The sequence below is a fragment of the Miscanthus floridulus genome, chromosome 15 (genome assembly GCF_019320115.1).
Source record: "Miscanthus floridulus cultivar M001 chromosome 15, ASM1932011v1, whole genome shotgun sequence".
NCBI classification, from domain to species: Eukaryota; Viridiplantae; Streptophyta; class Magnoliopsida; order Poales; family Poaceae; genus Miscanthus; species Miscanthus floridulus.
This window is the reverse complement of record NC_089594.1, coordinates 84,220,845-84,240,010: the sequence shown is the minus strand read 5'-3', so window position 1 is coordinate 84,240,010 and position 19,166 is coordinate 84,220,845. Positions and strand designations below refer to the sequence as shown.

At 57.1% G+C, this 19,166-nt stretch overlaps 1 protein-coding gene across 1 annotated transcript; it reads right to left on the bottom strand.

Annotated features, from left to right (window-relative positions):
• Window positions 1–17,526: 17,526 nt before the first annotated feature.
• On the bottom strand, window positions 17,527–18,778 carry LOC136507820 (26S proteasome non-ATPase regulatory subunit 1 homolog B-like). Its single transcript, XM_066502424.1, has 3 exons — window positions 18,769–18,778; window positions 18,587–18,661; window positions 17,527–17,852 (listed from the first exon to the last, which is right to left on the bottom strand). The coding sequence occupies exons 1-3, from the start codon at window positions 18,776–18,778 to the stop codon at window positions 17,527–17,529; spliced, it is 411 nt and encodes a 136-aa protein (XP_066358521.1).
• Between the last annotated feature and the right edge of the window lie 388 nt (window positions 18,779–19,166).

Here is a 19,166-nt window from a genome sequence, read left to right as displayed (position 1 = left end):
TCCGCCCCGCCTGAGGCTCTCCACGAAAGGCCTCGGCAGGAGGCGCATTCTCCGTCTCGCGCTAGGCCTCGGCAAGGAGCCTAATCTTCGTCTCGCGCGAGACCGCGTTCTCCGTATCGCGCGAGGCCTCTCGCGCGAGGCCTCGGCAAGGAGCATTCTCCGTATCGCTCGAGGCCGGCTCGTCCGCGGTCCCTCGCCCCCCGCCTCGGTCGACCCTCCCGACAGCGCGTCACGTCTCATTAATACTTTCAACCACTCCCGCAATCTCAGCCGGACAACAGCTCAACGTCACAGAATGGCCGACGCGACCCGAAGTCGCATCAGCGCCGTACCGACCAGGACAGGGCACGGCGGGGATTACCGGCCACTGTGTCCCAACACTATGCCCACGATCAGCGCCTGGGACAGGGTATGACGGGGGTTACCGGCCACTGTGTCCTACCACTGTGCCCACGACCTGCCGCCCGCTCGAGGCCTCGGCACTGTACACCAGGGCCTCGGCAGTCTCAGGGTTCGTGCCTGCCGAGACCCCCCACCGCAGTACAAGCCTCGGCACCGACCAGGCCTCAGCCTCGCGCACAATCTGTCCACCGTGGCTTGCACGTTCACCGCCACATCTGCTCTGAGACACTCCCTGGGCTCCCACGACGCACAGGACCTGATGTGACGACCACGCCGCCCCTTTACTCCCAGGACGGACTACTCCGATGGCCACGCCGCCATAGGAACAGGCCACAGGGTTCGGACATGCCGCCCCTGTTGGCACGATGCCGCACAGTAATACATGTACTGTCTCTGCCCTCCCTTCAACTATAAAAGGAGAGGACTAGGGCCACTTAGGAGGCGACCGAAAAAACACACACGCACACATTCCAGCCGCTTGAGAGCAACGTCTCAGACGGTCTACACGACACCCTGCCAAGACCTGGGACTAGTTCCCTCTCTCCCTTAGCTTATAACCCCCTACTACGAGCACTTCGGTGCAAGGAATACAAGTTCGATCTCTCAGACTGGACGTAGGGCACCGATTGCCTGAACCAGTATAAACCTTGTGTCTCTTTGCATCACCATCCGGAATCGGGAGCACGCAGAACAAATTCACTAGTCGGTTGAGGACCCCCCGGTCTGAAACACCGACAGTTGGCGCGCCAGGTAGGGGATCTCTGCGTGCCGATTTCGTCATCCCAGCAGGTTCCGGATGGCAGACCCCGTACGACCATTACGTCTCGGCACCGTAGTTTGGTTCGGGAGCCTAGAGTTCATGTCTCTAGGGCATGAGTACGACATGGTACTCCTCACTCCCCGAGCCCCACCGTCCGACGATGAAGTTACGCATCGGCAGCCCAGGCGCAGGCGGCGCCCGGGCGGCCGCTCTCGCCGCGCTCGCCAGGCACGACGCGAGCAAGGCCACCCCGACACTATGAGAACCCGGGGCGGCACGCCACTCCCCGCCGATACCCTACGACCAGCTGTTGGTACGGGGTCCCTGGCTGGGGACCTGTCTGGCCTGAGCCTGGACAAAGGGAAAACACCGGTGGCTTGCGATGGTGCCCAGTCATCAAGCTCCACTCCACCACTCCCTGGAGAACTGACCCCGGCGGAGCAAAATCCGGCGACGGCACCATCCCCATACCCCTTTGGGTTGAGAAATGCCGCCGTTTCTTACGCCTACACCTATGCTACCGCTCGTGAGGATCCCTCAGAGCGCTGCCAGCGCTTCGGTCTCGACCTAAGCACCCATGCCGACTCCTCGGATGAGGACAAGGCATGGCCCGGAGTGGATTTCTCCAGGCTCCATGACCCTGGGACTTTGCACCAGTTCTTGGCCACAAGCGATTACTGCTTTGGTCACTTCGACTCCAACGACGAAGGCACTTACGACCCTACTCGCGAGTGTTTTCACGTCGGGCTCGGGATGCCGAGGGCAGGCGAAGAGGATGAGGGAACAGGTAGCCGCTCCCCACTTCGTCCAGGGGCAGGCGCCATCACGCCCCCACGCAATGTCCTGCCGACCGCATGAAATGAGAACATCGCTCTTGCATGACCTCAGCGCCCAGACCTAGAGCAGCTCCGTGAGCTCCAGGCCAAGGTCGAGCAAGACCAGCTCCTTCTGCAGCAGCTTCGAGACTCTCTCGAACAGGAACAGTGAGGCCGCGGCAAAGGCGGGGGAGCCCGACGAAGAGCCCGCGATGTGCATCACCGCATCCGTGACGACAAAGGGAGTGAGCAACCCCCAGTCTTCAATTGCGCCAGCCAGAATGTCGCGGTTGCGGCAATGCTGGTCCGCGCAATGCCCGAGCCTTCTACCACAGAGGGGCGGTGGGTCCGCGGCGAGCTCCGCGATCTCCTAGAGACCGCTACAGTTCAGCAGGCCGAGAGTTCTGGCTCCCGACGGCGCGGGGGCGCCTTGAACCTTCTCACGGCACCGCCTCGGTAGGACAGGGAAGCCCCGGCTCGTCCTGAGCCTGACCGAGCGCCAAAAGCCCACAGGGTCCCCGTGCTTCTAGACCGCCTCGGCAATCGACGCGAGGTGCAGGGAGACCATGAGGTGGTCAGCAGGCGACGATGCCACGACAACGAGGGGCCCGCTCGGGGCTACCACCCACACCGAGGTGGTCGCTACGACAACGGTGAAGACCGCAGTCCTTCCCCTGAGCCGCCAGGCCCTTGGGTCTTCAGCAGGGCCATCCGCGCTGCTCCTTTCCCCGCTCGGTTCCGACAGCCGGCCAATCTCGCAAAGTACAGCGGCGAGACCAACCCGGAGCTCTGGCTCGCCGATTACCGCCTAGCCTGCCAACTAGGTGGCGTGGACGATGACCTGCTCATCATCCACAATCTCCCTTTGCTCTTGTCAGACTTGGCGCGAGGCTGGCTCGAGCATCTCCCTCCCTCGCAAATCCATGACTAGCGCGACTTGGATAGGATCTTCGTCGGGAACTTCTAGGGCACATACGTGCGCCCTGGGAATTCCTGGGATCTCAAGAGCTGTCGCCAGAAGCTGGACGAGTCTCTCCGAGACTTCATTCGGCGCTTCTCCAAACAATGCACCGAGCTACCTAGCGTCGGCGACTCGGAGATCGTCCAGGCTTTCCTCTCCAGCACCACTTGTCGGGACTTGGTCCGAGAGTTAGGTCGCAACGTCCCGCGCTCTGCTGCCGCGCTCCTCGACATCGCCACCAGCTTCGCCTCAGGGGAAGAGGCCGTCGGAGCCATCTTCCCCGACGCCGACACCAAGGGTAAGCGGAGGGAAGAGGCCCCTGAGGCCTCAGCCTCCCACCTCCCTAAGAAAAAGAAAAAGGGGCGCCTAGGGAGGTAGGAGGTACTGGAAGCTGATCTGGTCGTGACCACAGAGCGCAAGAATCCCCGAGGCCCCAAAGGCCCTAGGCCCTTCGACGACATGATCAAGAAACCCTACCCTTACCACCAGGGCCCCGTCAGGCACGCTCTCGAGGATTGCACCATGCTGCGGCGCTACTACACCAGGCTCGGGCTCCCCGACGATGACGCCAAGCAGAAGGGTGCCGGCGGTCGGGACGAAGACAAGGACGACGGGTTCCCCAAGGTACGCAACGCTTTCATGATCTTCGGTGGGCCCTCGGCATGCCTTACGGCGCGGCAGCGCAAGAGGGAACGCCGAGAAGTCTTCTCGGTCAAGGTGGCCACCCCCCAGTACCTCGACTGGTCTCGAGAGGCGATCACCTTCGATCGAGGTGACCACCCCGACCGTATTCTGAACCCCGGGCAGTACCCACTGGTCGTCGACCCGATCATCGGCAACACCCGACTCTCCAAGGTGTTGATGGACGGAGGCAGCGGCCTCAACATCCTCTATGCCAACACCATGGAGCTCTTGGAGATCGACCGGTCGAAACTACGAGGCGACGTCGCACCCTTCCACGGCATCGTGCCAGGGAAGCGCACGCAACCCCTTGGGCGCATCGACCTTCCTGTCTGCTTTGGCACCCCTTCCAACTATCGCAAGGAAGTCCTCACCTTTGAGGTAGTCGGGTTTGGGGGAGCCTACCATGCCATTCTGGGGCGACCGTGCTACGCCAAGTTCATGGTAGTGCCCAACTATACCTATCTCAAGCTCAAGATGCCAGGCCCTAATGGTGTCATCACAATCGAGTCCACGTACGAACATGCGTACGACTGTGACGTCGAGTGCATCGAGTATGCCGAGGCTCTTGCAGAGGCCGAGACCCTCATCGCCCACCTCGACCAACTCAGTGGCGAGGTGCCTGACTCCAAGCGTCGCGCAGGGGCGTTCGAGCCCGCTGAAACCATCAAACTCATCCTGGTCGACCCCGCCTGCCCCGACGACCGGGCGCTGAGGATCAGCACCACCCTCGACATCAAATAGGAAGCCGTGCTCGTCGACTTTCTCTGTGCGAACACCGACATATTCGCATGGAGTCCCTCGGACATGCCGGGCATACCAAGGGAAGTCGCCGAGCACACCCTAGACATCCAGGCTGGATCTAGACCGGCGAGGCAATGCCTGCGCCGCTTCGACGAAGAAAAGCGCAGGGCCATAGGAGAGGAGGTACAGAAACTCTTGGCGGCCGGATTCATTAAGGAAGTATCCCACCTAGAGTGGTTGGCTAACCCCGTTTTAGTCAAGAAGAAAAATGGGAAATGGAGAATGTGTGTAGACTACACCGGTCTGAACAAAGCCTATCCAAAGGTCCCCTTCCCATTACCTCGAATCGATCAAATCATTGATTCCACCGCAGGGTGCGAGACCCTGTCTTTCCTCGATGCGTACTCTGGTTACCATCAGATCAAGATGAAAGAGTCCGACCAGCTCGCGACTTCTTTCATCACACCGTTTGGCATGTACTGCTACGTGACGATGCCCTTCGGCCTCAGAAATGTAGGAGCCACGTACCAGCGGTGCATGACCCAGGTCTTTGGCGACAACATCGGGTAGACCGTCGAGGCCTACGTAGATGACATCGTGGTCAAAACCAGAAAGGCTGAGAATCTCGTGAATGACTTGAGGGTAACCTTCAAATGCCTTAGAGAGAAGGGCATCAAGCTCAACCCCGAGAAGTGTGTGTTCGGGGTCCCCCGAGGCATGCTCTTGGGATTCATAGTCTCGAAACGCGGCATTGAGGCCAACCCAGAGAAGGTCTCGGCTATAACTAGCATGGGACCAATCAGAGACCTCAAGGGAGTGCAGAGGGTCATGGGATGCCTCGCGGCCCTAAGCCGCTTCATCTCGCGCCTCGGCGAGAAAGGTTTGCCTCTGTACCGACTCTTGAGAAAGTCCGAGCGTTTTTCTTGGACCCTCGAGGTCGAGGAAGCCCTCGACAGACTCAAAAGGCTGCTCACCAATCCTCCCGTTCTGATACCCCCAGCCATGGATGAGGCCCTCTTACTCTACGTTGCCGCAACAACCCAAGTGGTCAGCGCCACCGTAGTAGTAGAGAGGCAGGAAGAAGGGCATACTCTGCCTACCCAGCGACCTGTCTATTTCATCAGCGAGGTGCTCTCCGAGACCAAAGCGTGCTACCCCCACATCCAGAAGCTAGTCTACGCCGTGGTCCTGGCCCGGCGCAAACTGCACCACTACTTCGAGTCACACCCAGTGACTGTGGTATCATCCTTCCCCCTAGGCGAGATAGTTCATAACCGGGAGGCCTCGGGCAGGATAGCCAAGTGGGCTGTCGAGCTTATGGGGGGAACCTTGACCTTTGCGCCTCAAAAAGCGATCAAGTCTCAGGTCTTGGCCGATTTCGTGGCTGAATGGACAGATACTCAACTGCCACCTGCTCAGATTTAGACGGAGTGCTGGACCCTGTACTTCGATGGATCCCTAATGAAGACCGGGGCAGGCGTGGGTCTGCTCTTCATTTCGCCCCTCGGAGTACACATGCGCTACATGGTGCGGCTCCACTTCGCCGCCTCCAACAACGTGGCCGAATACGAGGGCCTCATCAATGGCTTACAGGTCGCCATCGAGCTTGGAGCACGGCGCCTCGACATCCGAGGCAACTCACGGCTTGTCATAGACCAAGTGATGAAGGAGTCAAACTGCCTCGACCCTAAAATGGAGGCTTACTGCAAGATGGTGCGACGCCTAGAAGACAAGTTCGACGGTCTCGAACTAAATCACGTCACGCGAAAGTACAACGAGGCCGCCGACGAGCTGGCAAAGATGGCCTCGGCACGGGCCCCGGTCCCCCCAAACGTCTTCGCCAGAGACCTCCACAAACCTTCCATCGGCTGCACCTCGACAGCAGAGGAGGGCCCACCTGGGGAACCCATGGCAAAGCCCGACGCCCCCTCTGCTGCCGAGACACCCTCGACCGAGCCCGAGGTCATGGAAGTCAGCACCAAGCCTCCGCAGACTGATCAGGACGTAGATTGGCGAGTCCCGTTCCTCGATTGGCTTGATCGGGGGGAGCTTCCCGACGACCGAACTGAAGCACGACGGCTTGCGCGCCGAGCCAAGACCTACGCCCTCTACAATGGTGAATTATACAGGCGAAGTCCCTCAGGTGTCCTTCAACGATGCATCAGTTCTGAGGCTGGCCAAGCCCTGCTTTGGGACTTACACGCAGGCGCCTGCGGGCACCATGCGGCGCCTTAGACGCTCGTAGGGAACGCTTTCCACCAAGGGTTCTACTGGCCGACGGCGGTCGCCGACGCTACCAAGCTAGTACGCTCCTGCGAAGGATGCCAGTACTACGCTCGGCAGACACATCTCCCGACCCTGGCCTTGGAAACCATCCCCATCACATGGCCGTTCACCGTGTGGGGGCTCGACATGGTCGGGCCTCTGCAAAAGGCCCCCAGGGGCTACACCCACCTACTGGTATCAATCGACAAGTTCTCCAAATGGATCGAGGCCCGTCCGATCAATCGAATCAAATCCGAGCAGGCAGTGCTATTCTTCACTGACATTATCCACCGGTTTGGGATCCCCAACACCATCATCACTGACAACGGGACGCAGTTCACCGGCAAAAAGTTCCTAACATTTTGCGACGACCACCACATCCGTGTGGCCTAGTCGGCCGTAGGACACCTAAGGACCAATGGCCAAGTAGAGCGTGCCAACGGCATGATCCTATAAGGCCTCAAGCCAAGAATTCACAACCGGTTGAAAAAGTTTGGCAAGAAATGGCTCGCCGAGCTCCCATCGGTCATCTGGAGCCTGAGGAACACTCCGAGCTGAGCCACGGGGTTCACGCCTTTCTTCCTAGTCTATGGGGCCGAGGCCATCCTCCCCACCGACCTGGAATATAGTTCCCCGAGGCTGCAAGCCTATAACGAACAAAGCAACCGCACAACCTGAGAGGACGCCCTCGATCAGCTAGAGGAAGCCCGAGATGTCGCGCTACTACACTCGGCCAAGTATCAGCAGAGCCTGCGGCGCTATCAGGCCCGACGTGTACGAGGCCGAGACCTGAAGGTAGGCGACCTGGTGCTGAGGCTAGCACAGAGCAACAAGGGTCGCCACAAGCTGACCCCGCCATGGGAAGGACCGTACATCATCGCCCAAGTCCTGAAGCCTAGGACCTACAAGCTGGCCAACGAGAAGGGCGAAATCTTCACCAACGCTTGGAACATAGAACAACTACGTCGCTTTTATCCCTAAATTTCCAAGCATTGTATATGTCGTTTCTCGAAATGCAATTAAAAAGCGTTCTTTAGTTGGTCTTTATTTTTCGAGAAACCCCTCGAGCCCACCGTAGGTCTCGGCAGTACAATAAACACAATAAGGGAGACTCGGCTCTGCCTCGGTAGAACCAAGCCTCCCTCGGGGGCTAGATGGGGGACTTCCCCTAGGTCCCACGCACTATTTTTTAGTTGCTTTTCGAAAAAATTCCTACGCCAAGTCTCTAGCAGGCTCTGACAAATCATTTGTAGAGACTCCTTGGACCAAGGTCTGTTTCCTAAGCAAGAGGCCGGTTGAGTCACGAGACGGCCTACGCCCCCGGGCTACGACACTCCCTCAATACCTCTCGCTCAAGGGACGACTTAGGCCCCAAAGGGGTGTTTTGCAAACGAAATCTGATCAGGAGCAGCAGAGGGCAAAGGCTCGGAAACATGAGAAAAACAACTAAGAAACACAAATACGTCAGAAATAAAGGCCTCGACGGCCACAAACGTTATGGTACAAAAATAACCCCTATTCTATCTTTACATAGCCCCCGGGGCCCAGATCAAGGCTCAGGGCCTCCAGCGCCAGCAGATGGTAGGGGAGGAACCACCTCCTCTTCAAAGAGCGTCGCCAGTGCCGTGCCAGGGCCTTCTACCGCCTCCAGCAGCTTCGCGACCACCGCGTGGGCCTCCTCGTCATCATCAGGCAGAACATAGCCATCACTAATGGCCAGGAGGTCGACGCCAAGGTAGTGAGAGGAGAAGACGGCCATCGCCCGCTTGACACCCGTGTGCAGCACCCCTCGGAGCCGCTCGCGCATCTTGCTGCTCAGCGCAATCAAGCGGCTCCCAAGGGAGCTGCTTGACTGAACCCCCTCGACTTCCAGGGCCTCGCAGGTGGAAAGGGCAGCACACTTTAGCGCCTCATGCTCCCCGATCTCGGTCTCGAGCACCGTCTGCACCGCGCTGGAAGCCTCGGCAGCCCGAATGATCTCCGCCTCTGACTCTGCACCACAGAAAATGGAATGAGGTCAAGCCAGAGAAAAAACAACCTAAGTTAGGGACGGAAGCCCACGGAGCTCACCCTTGGCCTTCAGCTCCCAGCGTCGGGTCTCGGCCTGACAGGCCTCGGCTTTCTCCTTCAACCGCTGGGCCTCGACTCGAGAGGCCTCGGCCGCCCTGGAAGCTTCACTCCCCAGCTCTGCGTCATACAAGGAAGTTAGGGAGCAAGCATAAGGGAAAGAAAACAAAACAAGGGGACTCAAACTCACCCTCGACCATCCCCCTCAAAACCACAGCCTCGATTCGTGAGGCCTCAACCACAGCAAGGGCCTCGTTTAGAGCGCCTTTGGTTAGCCGGTGCGCACTCTCCTCTACCCCCAGCTGCCCGGCGAGGGCCTTGCTCGAGGCCGTTGCTTCTTCAGCCCGGGATCTAAAGGCATCCCAATCACTGATGGCGTGGGTAAGCTCCTCCTCTAGCTCCTTGATCCGCGCCGCCAAGGGGGCGAGCTACGTTTGGGCGGTGGCCGCCTCGACCTTCGCATCGGCACAGCGAAGGCGGAGGTCTTCCACCTCCACGCTTCGAGCCGACAGAAGCTCATTAGCATCGGCAAGAAGGCCCCTCTGCCTCTGAAGCTGGTCCCAGATTCCCCTCTCCCGCTGAAGGAAGACTGACTTCCCAAGGGATCGGGTCTCGAGCTCCTGAGGAAGCAGAGCAAAGGTCGTCGATTGCAACAAAACCAAGGAAAGAACAACGTTGCGCGAGAAAGGGAAAACACGAACCTGGGCGACTCCGGGCAGTTCGTCGGCCACCACGGACAGCGCCGTCCGTAGCGACCGCTCCTCTAGCTCGCGGTACTGCTCGAAGGTACTCCAGCGCCCGCCCTCAGCCGTGTCCTCGAGGGTGAACAGAGGCTCCCCCTCAGGGTCGTCCCGGCTCCGCCACAGTACCCGCGGGTGATCCCACCCACGGGGCTCGGGTCATACCCGCACGAGGGCCGAGCTTCCCTCATCTAAGAGCGGCGCCGGCTGCTCCACAACATCGGCCTCCTCGGCGCCGACCACCTCCCGCGCCTAGGAAGTATCGTCGGAGGAGATCGGATAGACCTCCGTCTCCTGGGCACTCTCCCACAACAACAGCGGGCCCTGAGCCAAGGGCACGGCCGAGGCCTCCGCCGCCGACATCTCCGCCTCCTGCACAGACGGCCTCGCTGCCGTCACGACGGCCGTGGTGACCTTGGGGGCTCCGGCCTCTGCAATCACGGCCTCTGCGGTCTCGGGGGCTCCGGCCTCCGTCATTATGGCCTTGGCAGACGCAGAAGCGCCGGCCGCGGACACTGCGGTCTCGGCGGTCATGGGCGCCAGGGCCCCCATCGCCTCAGCCCCAGAGGCCCCGGGAGCCTCGGCAACAAAGGGCACGATGGCCCTATCCGGTCGTGTAGGGGCCGCCTCGGCAACCCTTCCCTGGGCAGCCAGTTCCTGTGGGTCGACCCTCGCCGACGCCGCGCCGCGCTGGATGGCGGCTTGTGCCTCCGCCACCCAGTGGGCAGAGGAGCCGGGGCTCGCCTTAAGCGCTTTAAGGGGCGCCAAGGGGAGGTCGTCCGTAGGTCGCTTCCGACTAAAGAAAATTAACCTACAGGGTCAGCACGAGACCAAAAAAGCAAATGGAAGACACCATAACCTCGCCAAAAACACACTTACTTTGAACGGGGCAGCCCCAGCTTCGCCACAGCAAACCTCCTCCGCAACGGCGGAGGCGGCGGCATTGGCGTCGCATCCGTATCCATCGGCGCCGGCCGGTCCTCGGTGGACCCCGGCGCCCCTTCGACCCTCGGCGAGGCCGCCGGCGGCGCCTCCACTGCCACTGGCTCCGCCGCGACCGCCGAGCTTACAGGGCTGACGGCGCGTTTGCCTAACGCCCGCGCCTTGGGCGTGTCGGCCTCGGCCCCGGAGGGGGCCACCGCCGGCCCCGGGTCCGCTTCCTCTCCCCTTCCCGGGGGTGCCAGGCTGCTTACCGACGCCCCGGGCGCCACCTCCTCGACATCTGGAAGGTGGTCTAGGGGGCCTCGCCCCCCCTCGCCCTTGTCATTCCCGTCCGAGGCCTCCGTCGACAACGACGTCGACGGGGATTCCTCCAACGGGAGACCATCCTTCCGTTGCTGACGGCGGCGCTTATCCAACGCCTCGCGCGCAAGGATATGCTTCGTGCGCTTCGCTGCCTTAGCATCCTTCCGCTTCTTCTGCGCGTCGGCGTGAGCGCGGTTGATCGCCTGCTGCCCCGCGTCCTCAGGAATGGGCGGCGGGGAGGAGCGCACGTCCCTCATCCCCTGAAGAAACGACAAACGTGCATAAGGAAACAAAGGATAAAGGGTGATCGAGGAGGTTCAGAGGCTACAGCGGCGCTCGACTTACCAGCGAAAGGAACCCTCGTGATGGACGCATCGCGAAGGGGGTTAGGTTGCCACCCCTCAACTTCACATCTACCGTCTTCCCCACCCGACGGTGAATTTCCTCGTCGGAGAGGGCGGAGGAAGACTTCCGAGTGCCCTCGATGGGCTCACCCGGCCTCATCTCGAACAGCCGCCGCCGCTGAGCCATCAGCGGCAGCACCCTCCGGCGGTGGAAGGCGGCCACGACCACAGCGACGGTGAGGTCATGGTTCCGCAGCCTCGCCAGCCCCTCTAGGAGCGGCTCCAGCTTGGGCAGGTCGACCTTTGGGACGCCCCACTTCCATTTCTCTGGGCAACTCCCCACAATCCACCCGGTATAAGGGGGAAGTCCTCCGTCGTCGTTGCGGAGGTAAAACCAACTCGTGTACCACCGGCGGTTGGAGGACGCGAGTTGGGCCGGGATGTAGAGATGCAGGCGGTCCTGACGCACTTGGAGGGTGCAGCCTCCGGCCCTCGATGCCTTCCTCTTGCTCGACGTGCCCGTCGGCTTGGTAGTATGCCCTGCCCGGAACAGGTGGAGCCACAAATCCCAATGGGGAGCGATCCCCAAATACCCCTCGCAGACGGCAACAAAGATAGCCGCCTGAGCGATGGAGTTAGGATTAAAATTGTGGAGCTCCACGCCATAGTAATACATGAGCGCCCGCATGAACCGGCCCACCGGAACGCCGAGGCCGCGCTCATGGAAGGAGACGAAGCTCACGACGTAGCCGTCGCGGGGCCTCGGCTCCAGCTCACCATACGGAGCAATCCACTCCGGCCTACTAGAGTCTGTCACCGGGCGGAGGAGTCCACCGTCGACAAGCGACTGGAGCATCTCCTCAGTGACATCCGACGGATCCCAAGGATCCGCCTCGACAACAACGACGTTGCCGGCCATGGATGCGATGGAGGAATTAGGCACGGCGGTGAGTTTTTCTCTCTCCCAACACGCTCTCGCTTTTTTCTCGCTTTTCCCCTAGGCTCGCTCTTCTCTCCTCTTCTTCCTGGCACCCGCGGCTCTGGCGACGGCTCGACGGAGGTGGCAGGCAAGGTAAGACAGGGAGGGGTGAGACTCTTCGGGTATTTATGCAGGGGGGACGTGAAACAAACGGGCGATGAAATCGGGGAGGTTTTCCCCATCCGGCGTGGTTAACCACGAGCCGATTTCGGCGGCCCACGCGCCCACGTCTCCCGCATTAAATGCGAGGACAGTTACGTCCCGTCCATCACGTCGCGCTTGGCCACTACGGCAGCAGGCGTCGTTTTGCCTCCCCATGAAACCGCCTCAAATGGCGTGCCCCCCCCGTGGCCGAGCCGATAGGGAAGATATTTCCCGCGGCCTGTTCCTTTCACAGGAAGGAACCGGGCTCTGAGCCTATTACGATCCAGGGGTTCGAAGGCTGGACCCCAAAGGGTTTCGACAGCCGCCCCAGGATAACAGAGTCAGGGGCGACTGTGGGCGAGCCTGTACGAGGCCGAGACCCAAACGAGCGAAACGCTTGGGACGCCCAAAGTCATGTCCGAGACTGGCAGGAAAGTATCCGAATGGGATCCCACCGTAGGGAGGCACCGAGCCACCGAGGCCCAACGAACGGCCTCGGCACCCACTAGAGAAATCCACTGGTACTCTTGGAGTGTGTCTCTGGACCGCTAGCCGTCCCCTAATGAACGAGGTTCGGACCTCCACTCGGACTACCCGATAATAGCTCACCGAAAGTGCCACCGCTCATGCCCATCGAGGGTAGCAAGGCACATTCCACCCCTCCTTCCGAGCAAAAAGGAAGCGCGAGGGTCGCATAAAAAGTCAGGGGAACCCCCGACGGCCTTCTTGCCCTATGCAGAGGCTAGGGGGCTCCTCCTACAAATATGCTAAGACCTCATGACCCGGGCTCACGCCCAAAGAGGCCTCGACAAACAAACCCTCATGCGCGAGGGGCGTATAAAAAGTCAGGAGAACTCCCGACGGCCCTCTCACGCAGAGGCTAGGGACTCTTCCTACAACCTCGCCGAGACCAGAATGGGCTCGGCAAACTAACCCTCCGTCCGAACGAAAAGGACACGTGAAGACCAGGTGAAAGGGCCAGAACACCCAAGACAAAGACAAACAGTCCAAAACCACGCTAGAAGTTTCACTACAAACACGATAAAAGGGCGCCGAGCCCGTTACGGTCCAGGGGTTCGAAGGCTGGGCCTCCAAAAGGTTTCGACAGCCGCCCCAGGGCAACAGAGTCAGGGACGACATCGGGGCGAGCCTACGAATGGCCCAGACCTGAGCGAACGGTCGCTCGAGGCGTCCTAAGTCGTGTCCAAGACCGGCGGGGAAGTATCCGAATGGGATCCCACTGTAGGGAGGCACCGAGCCACTAAGGCCCGCGAATAGCCTCAGCACCCACTAGAGAAACCCCCCGGTACTCTTGGAGTGCATCCCTGGACCACTAGCCGTCCCCCAGCGAATGGGGCTCGGGCCTCCACTCGGACTACCCGCTAACAGCTCATCGGAAGTGTCCACGCTCGTGCCCATCGAGGGTAGCCTGGCACATTCCACCCCTCCTTCCGAGCGAAAGGAAGCATGAGGATCATACCCAAAGTCAGGGGACCCCTGACGAACCTCTCGCTCCACGCAGAGGCTAGAGGCCTTTTTCCCTGCAGCCTCGCCGAGACCCCCGCAACCCGAACTTGCGCTTGGGGGCTTGGCAAATGCAATAAGAACTACTCGTTCAGACACAGAAATGAAGAAAGCCCCTAGAGGAGTAACTCCACTCCCCTAGGGGCTCGGGGGCTACACCCGGCGGGTGCGCTCGCGCGCACCCACCAGAACCTCAAAAAACAAACCCCAATTCCTACGGAGTAGGTATGAACCCAGCCTCGGCAAACCCTCAGGGGGAGTGCACGCACTCCCCCCAAGGCTCAGGGGCTATTGTTGGGTACCTTAGAATGGGGTACCCCAAGCAGAACATCAAACGGGTTGCCAAGGTCTCATCCAAAAATAATAAAAGCAAGAAGGTAAGATGTGGGCCCCTCCTCCACCGTGACCGAGCCCACTAGGTCCTCCCCCTCCTCACTCCGAGCCTCGAGCAGGAGGCCTCGGCATCCTGATGCCAACTCCACTTCACACGAGGCCCCCCCAGGGAAGGCCTCGGCAGGGAACGCCGTCTCTGCCCCGCCCGAGGCTCTCCACGAAAGGCCTTGGCAGGAGGCGCATTCTCCGTCTCGCGCGAGGCCTCTCGCGCGAGGCCTCGGTAAGGAGCCTAATCTCCATCTCGCGTGAGACCGCGTTCTCCATATCGCGTGAGGCCTCTCGCGCGAGGCCTCGGCAAGGAGCATTCTCCGTATCGCTCGAGGCCGGCTCGTCCGCGGTCCCTCGCCCCCCGCCTCGGCCGACCCTCCCGACAGCGCGTCATGTCTCATTAATACTTTCAACCACTCCCGCAATCTCAGCCGGACAACAGGTCAACGTCACAGAATGGCCGACGCGACCCGAAGTCGCATCAGCGCCGTACCGACCAGGACAGGGCACGGCGGGGATTACCGGCCACTGTGTCCCAACACTATGCCCACGATCAGTGCCTGGGACAGGGTATGATGGGGGTTACTGGCCACTGTGTCCTACCACTGTGCCCACGACCCACCGCCCGCTCAAGGCCTCGGCATTGTACACCAGGGCCTCGGTAGTCTCGGGGTTCGTGCCTGCCGAGACCCCCCACCGTAGTACAAGCCTCGGCACCAACCAGGCCTCAGCCTCGCGCACAATCTGTCCACCGTGGCTTGCACGTTCGCCGCCACGTCTGCTCCGAGACACTCCCTGGGCTCCCACGACGCACAGGACCTGATGTGACGACCACACCGCCCCTTTACTCCTAGGACAGACTACTCCGACGGCCATGCCGCCATAGGAACAGGCCACAGGGTTCGGACATGCCGCCCCTGTTGGCACGATGCCGCACAGTAATACATGTACTGTCCCTGCCCTCCCTTCAACTATAAAAGGAGAGGACTAGGGCCACTTAGGAGGCGACCGAAAAAACACACACGCACACATTCCAGCCGCTTGAGAGCAACGTCTCAGACGGTCTACACGACACCCTGCCGAGACCTGGGACTAGTTCCCTCTCTCCCTTAGCTTGTAACCCCCTACTACGAGCACTTCGGTGCAAGGAATACAAGTTCGATCTCTCAGACTGGACGTAGGGCACCAATTGCCTGAACCAGTATAAACCTTGTGTCTCTTTGCATCACCATCCGAAATTGGGAGCACGCAGAACAAATTTAGTAGTCGGTTGAGGACCCCCCGGTCCGAAACACCGACAATATATATATATATATATATATATATATATATATATATATATATATATATATATATATATATATATATATATATATATATATATATATATATATATATATAACGAGGCTAAAATGCACCTGGGTGCATTCTGTGCAGCAAATGCACCCGACCGCGAGAGCGAGCGGCGAGCGAGAGACGTACCAGCCCGGACCAGACTCCACACGTACCGCACAGCAGCTGGTCCTTGCATTAACAAACTCCACGTTCATGCATGCAAAAAATAGATGAAGACAACCAATCATGTGATGCCACATCACAGGTTAACCCACCAATCAGGAAGCATACATGCAGGGAATCTATTCTTGATTCGAAATGAAAAAATGCGATCTCATAAACGACAGATCCGATTTTAAATCCATTTGAACTAGGTTGTTGGAAAAATGTGCTTAACAAAACGAGATCCATGAAGGCTATATTTGACGAAGTTTTTTTTAAGTATGTAGTTGCATCTGTATTGTAGCGTGAGTTGCAAGCACAACTACAACATAATTGCATCTTGGCTGTAGCCTAAGTAGCACTGCTTGCAACTAGTTATACCGTGGTGTAACCCGGTTACTTCTAGTTGCAATTAGTCACTATTCTGTTGCAACACAATTACTACACTGATTGCAATCAGATACGCTTGCAACTCCTACCGAATAGTGAGCAGATGCAACCAGATATAATTGCAACTCAAAATTGCAACTTAACGTGATTATAGTGAGTAGATGCAAATAATACACCGAGTTATAACTAGTTGCAACTCGGTAGTAGACAAAGTTGCAATTGCTAGTACACAGATATGCAACTCGTTTAAAAGATAAAAAATATACACATATTGGATCTAGTTTTGTTAAGCATATTTTTTAAGTACACCACAACAAACGGTTTGTCAATCAGGGTTATGGTTTAGGAGAAAAATTGTACCAAAAATTCGAACCAACCAAAGATTCCATGCATGCATGCTGGCTATTTTTTGTTGCACGTGGCTAACCTAGTTGTTTTCTTGTTGGTACTAGTTGCAACTAGGTACTGCCCAGTTGCAACCCAAGTTAGTACTTGTTGCAACTTGTTACTACACAATTACTATCGATTGCAACTGCACAATTACTATTGGTTGCAACAACACAGTTAGCGGCTACGTTCGCCGGCCGACCGGTCTCACTATTCAGATGTATTTGTCTGCGCTGATGGTCCGCCATGCATACACACATACACCCTGCCTTCAACCTCGCTCGTCAGTCGTCAGTGCTTTTGCCCGCTACAAATTAATGGCACGACATGGACAACCGAGTACTCGTATAATAGATCCAGTGCATGCATGCATGTGGAGAGAAACCCATTTACAAGTGTGCTGGATCGTGATTGCACTTTGGCCAATCTGACAAGATCGAGGGCAACCTACAGTCTAGAACTCCATACAAGCTATGGGCTTCTCGATCATGAACCATGTGACAAGATCGAGGGAGAGCCAAACCAACAAAACAACCACAACTGTACTACATCATGCACGCAGGAAACTACATTTAAGGTGTAGTTGCAGACTTGTAGTTGATGCAAAGATCGATCAAGTTCGATCAGTTCTGTTCGCATCACGGAGTCGCATGCACAAACGAGACGAGAACGAATCCGTTGGCCACTATATCTGCCCTCGTGACCTGCAAGTACAACAAGAAGCTGCATTGCCAATTGGCCCTGCCCCCGGGTCACTAATATAGTTACAACAGTAGCAATCGCAACTAGTCAAGTTCACCAATTGCAACTAGGACAATAAACCAGTTACGACTACACTAGGAAGTCATGCACATGCCGCCGCAGTTGCAACTGGGTCACTAAACTAGTTACAACTGTAGCAATTGCAACTGGTCAAGTCCACCAATTGCAACTAGGATAATAAACCAGTTACGACTACTCAAACTTTGGCACTTTTAGATCGGAGTTGAGTTCGATGAGAGCTGTCGGGGAGAAGGCAAGGCTAATGAATTAGGTGAGTGGGTACTAGTACCAGAACTGGGTGAAGACAGGCAGTCCGACAGTCAGTCTATTCGCTTGTTGGTTTCAGTCAGGGCTTATCAGCCATGGTACAGTAATTTTCTCTCACAATAAACTAGCACCAGCCAGACTTATCAGCCCAAAAACCAACCAGCGAACAGGCTAAATGGTAGTGAGCCTGTCATGCTTTGACTTTGACTTGAGCTTGATGGTGACGTTCCTGCTGCCAGCATCAATGACGCCAGAAGCTAGTATGGTGCCCATTTTGCTCTTGGTGTCCTCGTGCTTGTCAAGAATGATCTTTTCCAACTTGTTCCTGAATGCTCCAACACGTGAATCATAAGATTCATTGGTCTGGATCATCACCATTGCCATGGCAATCAGAGCGCCCTGGCGTACAAAGTCAACGACGTCTGATGTAAGAGTCTCCAGCAAGGTGATGGCTTCACTCAATCCTGTTCCGACATAGGAGATTCCAACAACTAGAGCTGCACCATATCGGACATGAGGATTGTATGATTCTGACAACAAGGACACGATTCTGGGTGTATGCTTAGGCTCGTTGCATTCCTGTTGGGTAGGCCAGTTGCGACTGCTCTAGACGGCTAGTTGCAGCATCGTTTGTACATCAGTTGCAACTCATCCCTTGAACCGATTGCAACTTCCGTCCTATACAAATTGCAACCTTAGTGATAGGCCAATTGCATTCCGGTTGGGTAGGCCAGTTGCAACTGCCCTAGACAGCTGGTTGTAGCTCTATTTGTATAACAGTTCCAACTCAGCCCATCAGCCGATCGCAACTTTAGTCATACACAAATTGCAACTCTGGTGGTAGACCAGTTGTGACTCGTGTGATAGGCCAGTTGCATTCCATTCAACGAGTGCACAGACCCTCTCTAACCCTGCGGTCCACGCGCCAGCGCACGCCTGCAGGACCCTCCCCACATTTTCCTGCCAAACCTACGCTCGTGCATGCAAAATTAAATGGACACAACCAACCACATGATGCCACCTCACAGGTCAACCCACCCACCAGCAAGCATGCATGGATGGAATCTTTTCTTGATTCGATTCGAAAAAAAATGTGATATCTCCTAAACCACATATCCATTTTTGAATCCGTTTGAAGTAGGTTCTTCGAAAAAATGTGCTTAACAAAATAAGATCCATGAAGGCTATATTTGTTAAAAAAATAAAGTATGTAATTACATCTAAGTTGTACAATGAGTTTCAAGCACGTCTGCAACACAAGCAATAAGTTGTACAATAAGTTGTACAATTGCAACTTGGTTGTAGCCTATTTAGCAGAAACATTTTCAATGAACTCATGTATAGTAAACAAGCAAGCAAGCAGGTAGCATAAACATTTTCAATGAACTGTGTCAGGTTGGCTCAGCAGCTCACGTTCCTTCATTCCTTGTGCACCGGACGACGCTGGCACGAAATTGCTTGTAAAGTTGCTTGCTCATAGGCAGATGCTTGGGCTTGCTATGGGTGTGCTCAGAAGAAAATTTGCCACAGGGAGCAAGGAAAATGTGTCAATGGTAGTTCTATTTCCACACCACAAAGCATTCTTCACGTACTAATTATGCATAGGGTGAGAGAAAGAGAAAGAAAGAACTTCACTGAAAGGAATAAAAAGAAAAAGGAAAAAAAACTAAAACAGAGGCATGCACACACGGGAGTTGCTTGCAGCAAATAACACTACTGGGAATGCATGCGGTGAGTCTCGGTAGGTAGGTCAGGCATCACACGCATCTACATCGATCAAACATGCGAGCAGGGAATCTATCTGATCTCTA

What these genes read in the sequence shown, in the direction of transcription:
- LOC136507820 (XM_066502424.1), bottom strand. An exon ending in AGACGTGCTTGAAACTCATT is followed by an intron (nt 17,853 to 18,586) that starts GTACAACTTAGA and finishes GATATGGTGCAG; the next exon opens with CTCTAGTTGTTGGAATCTCC.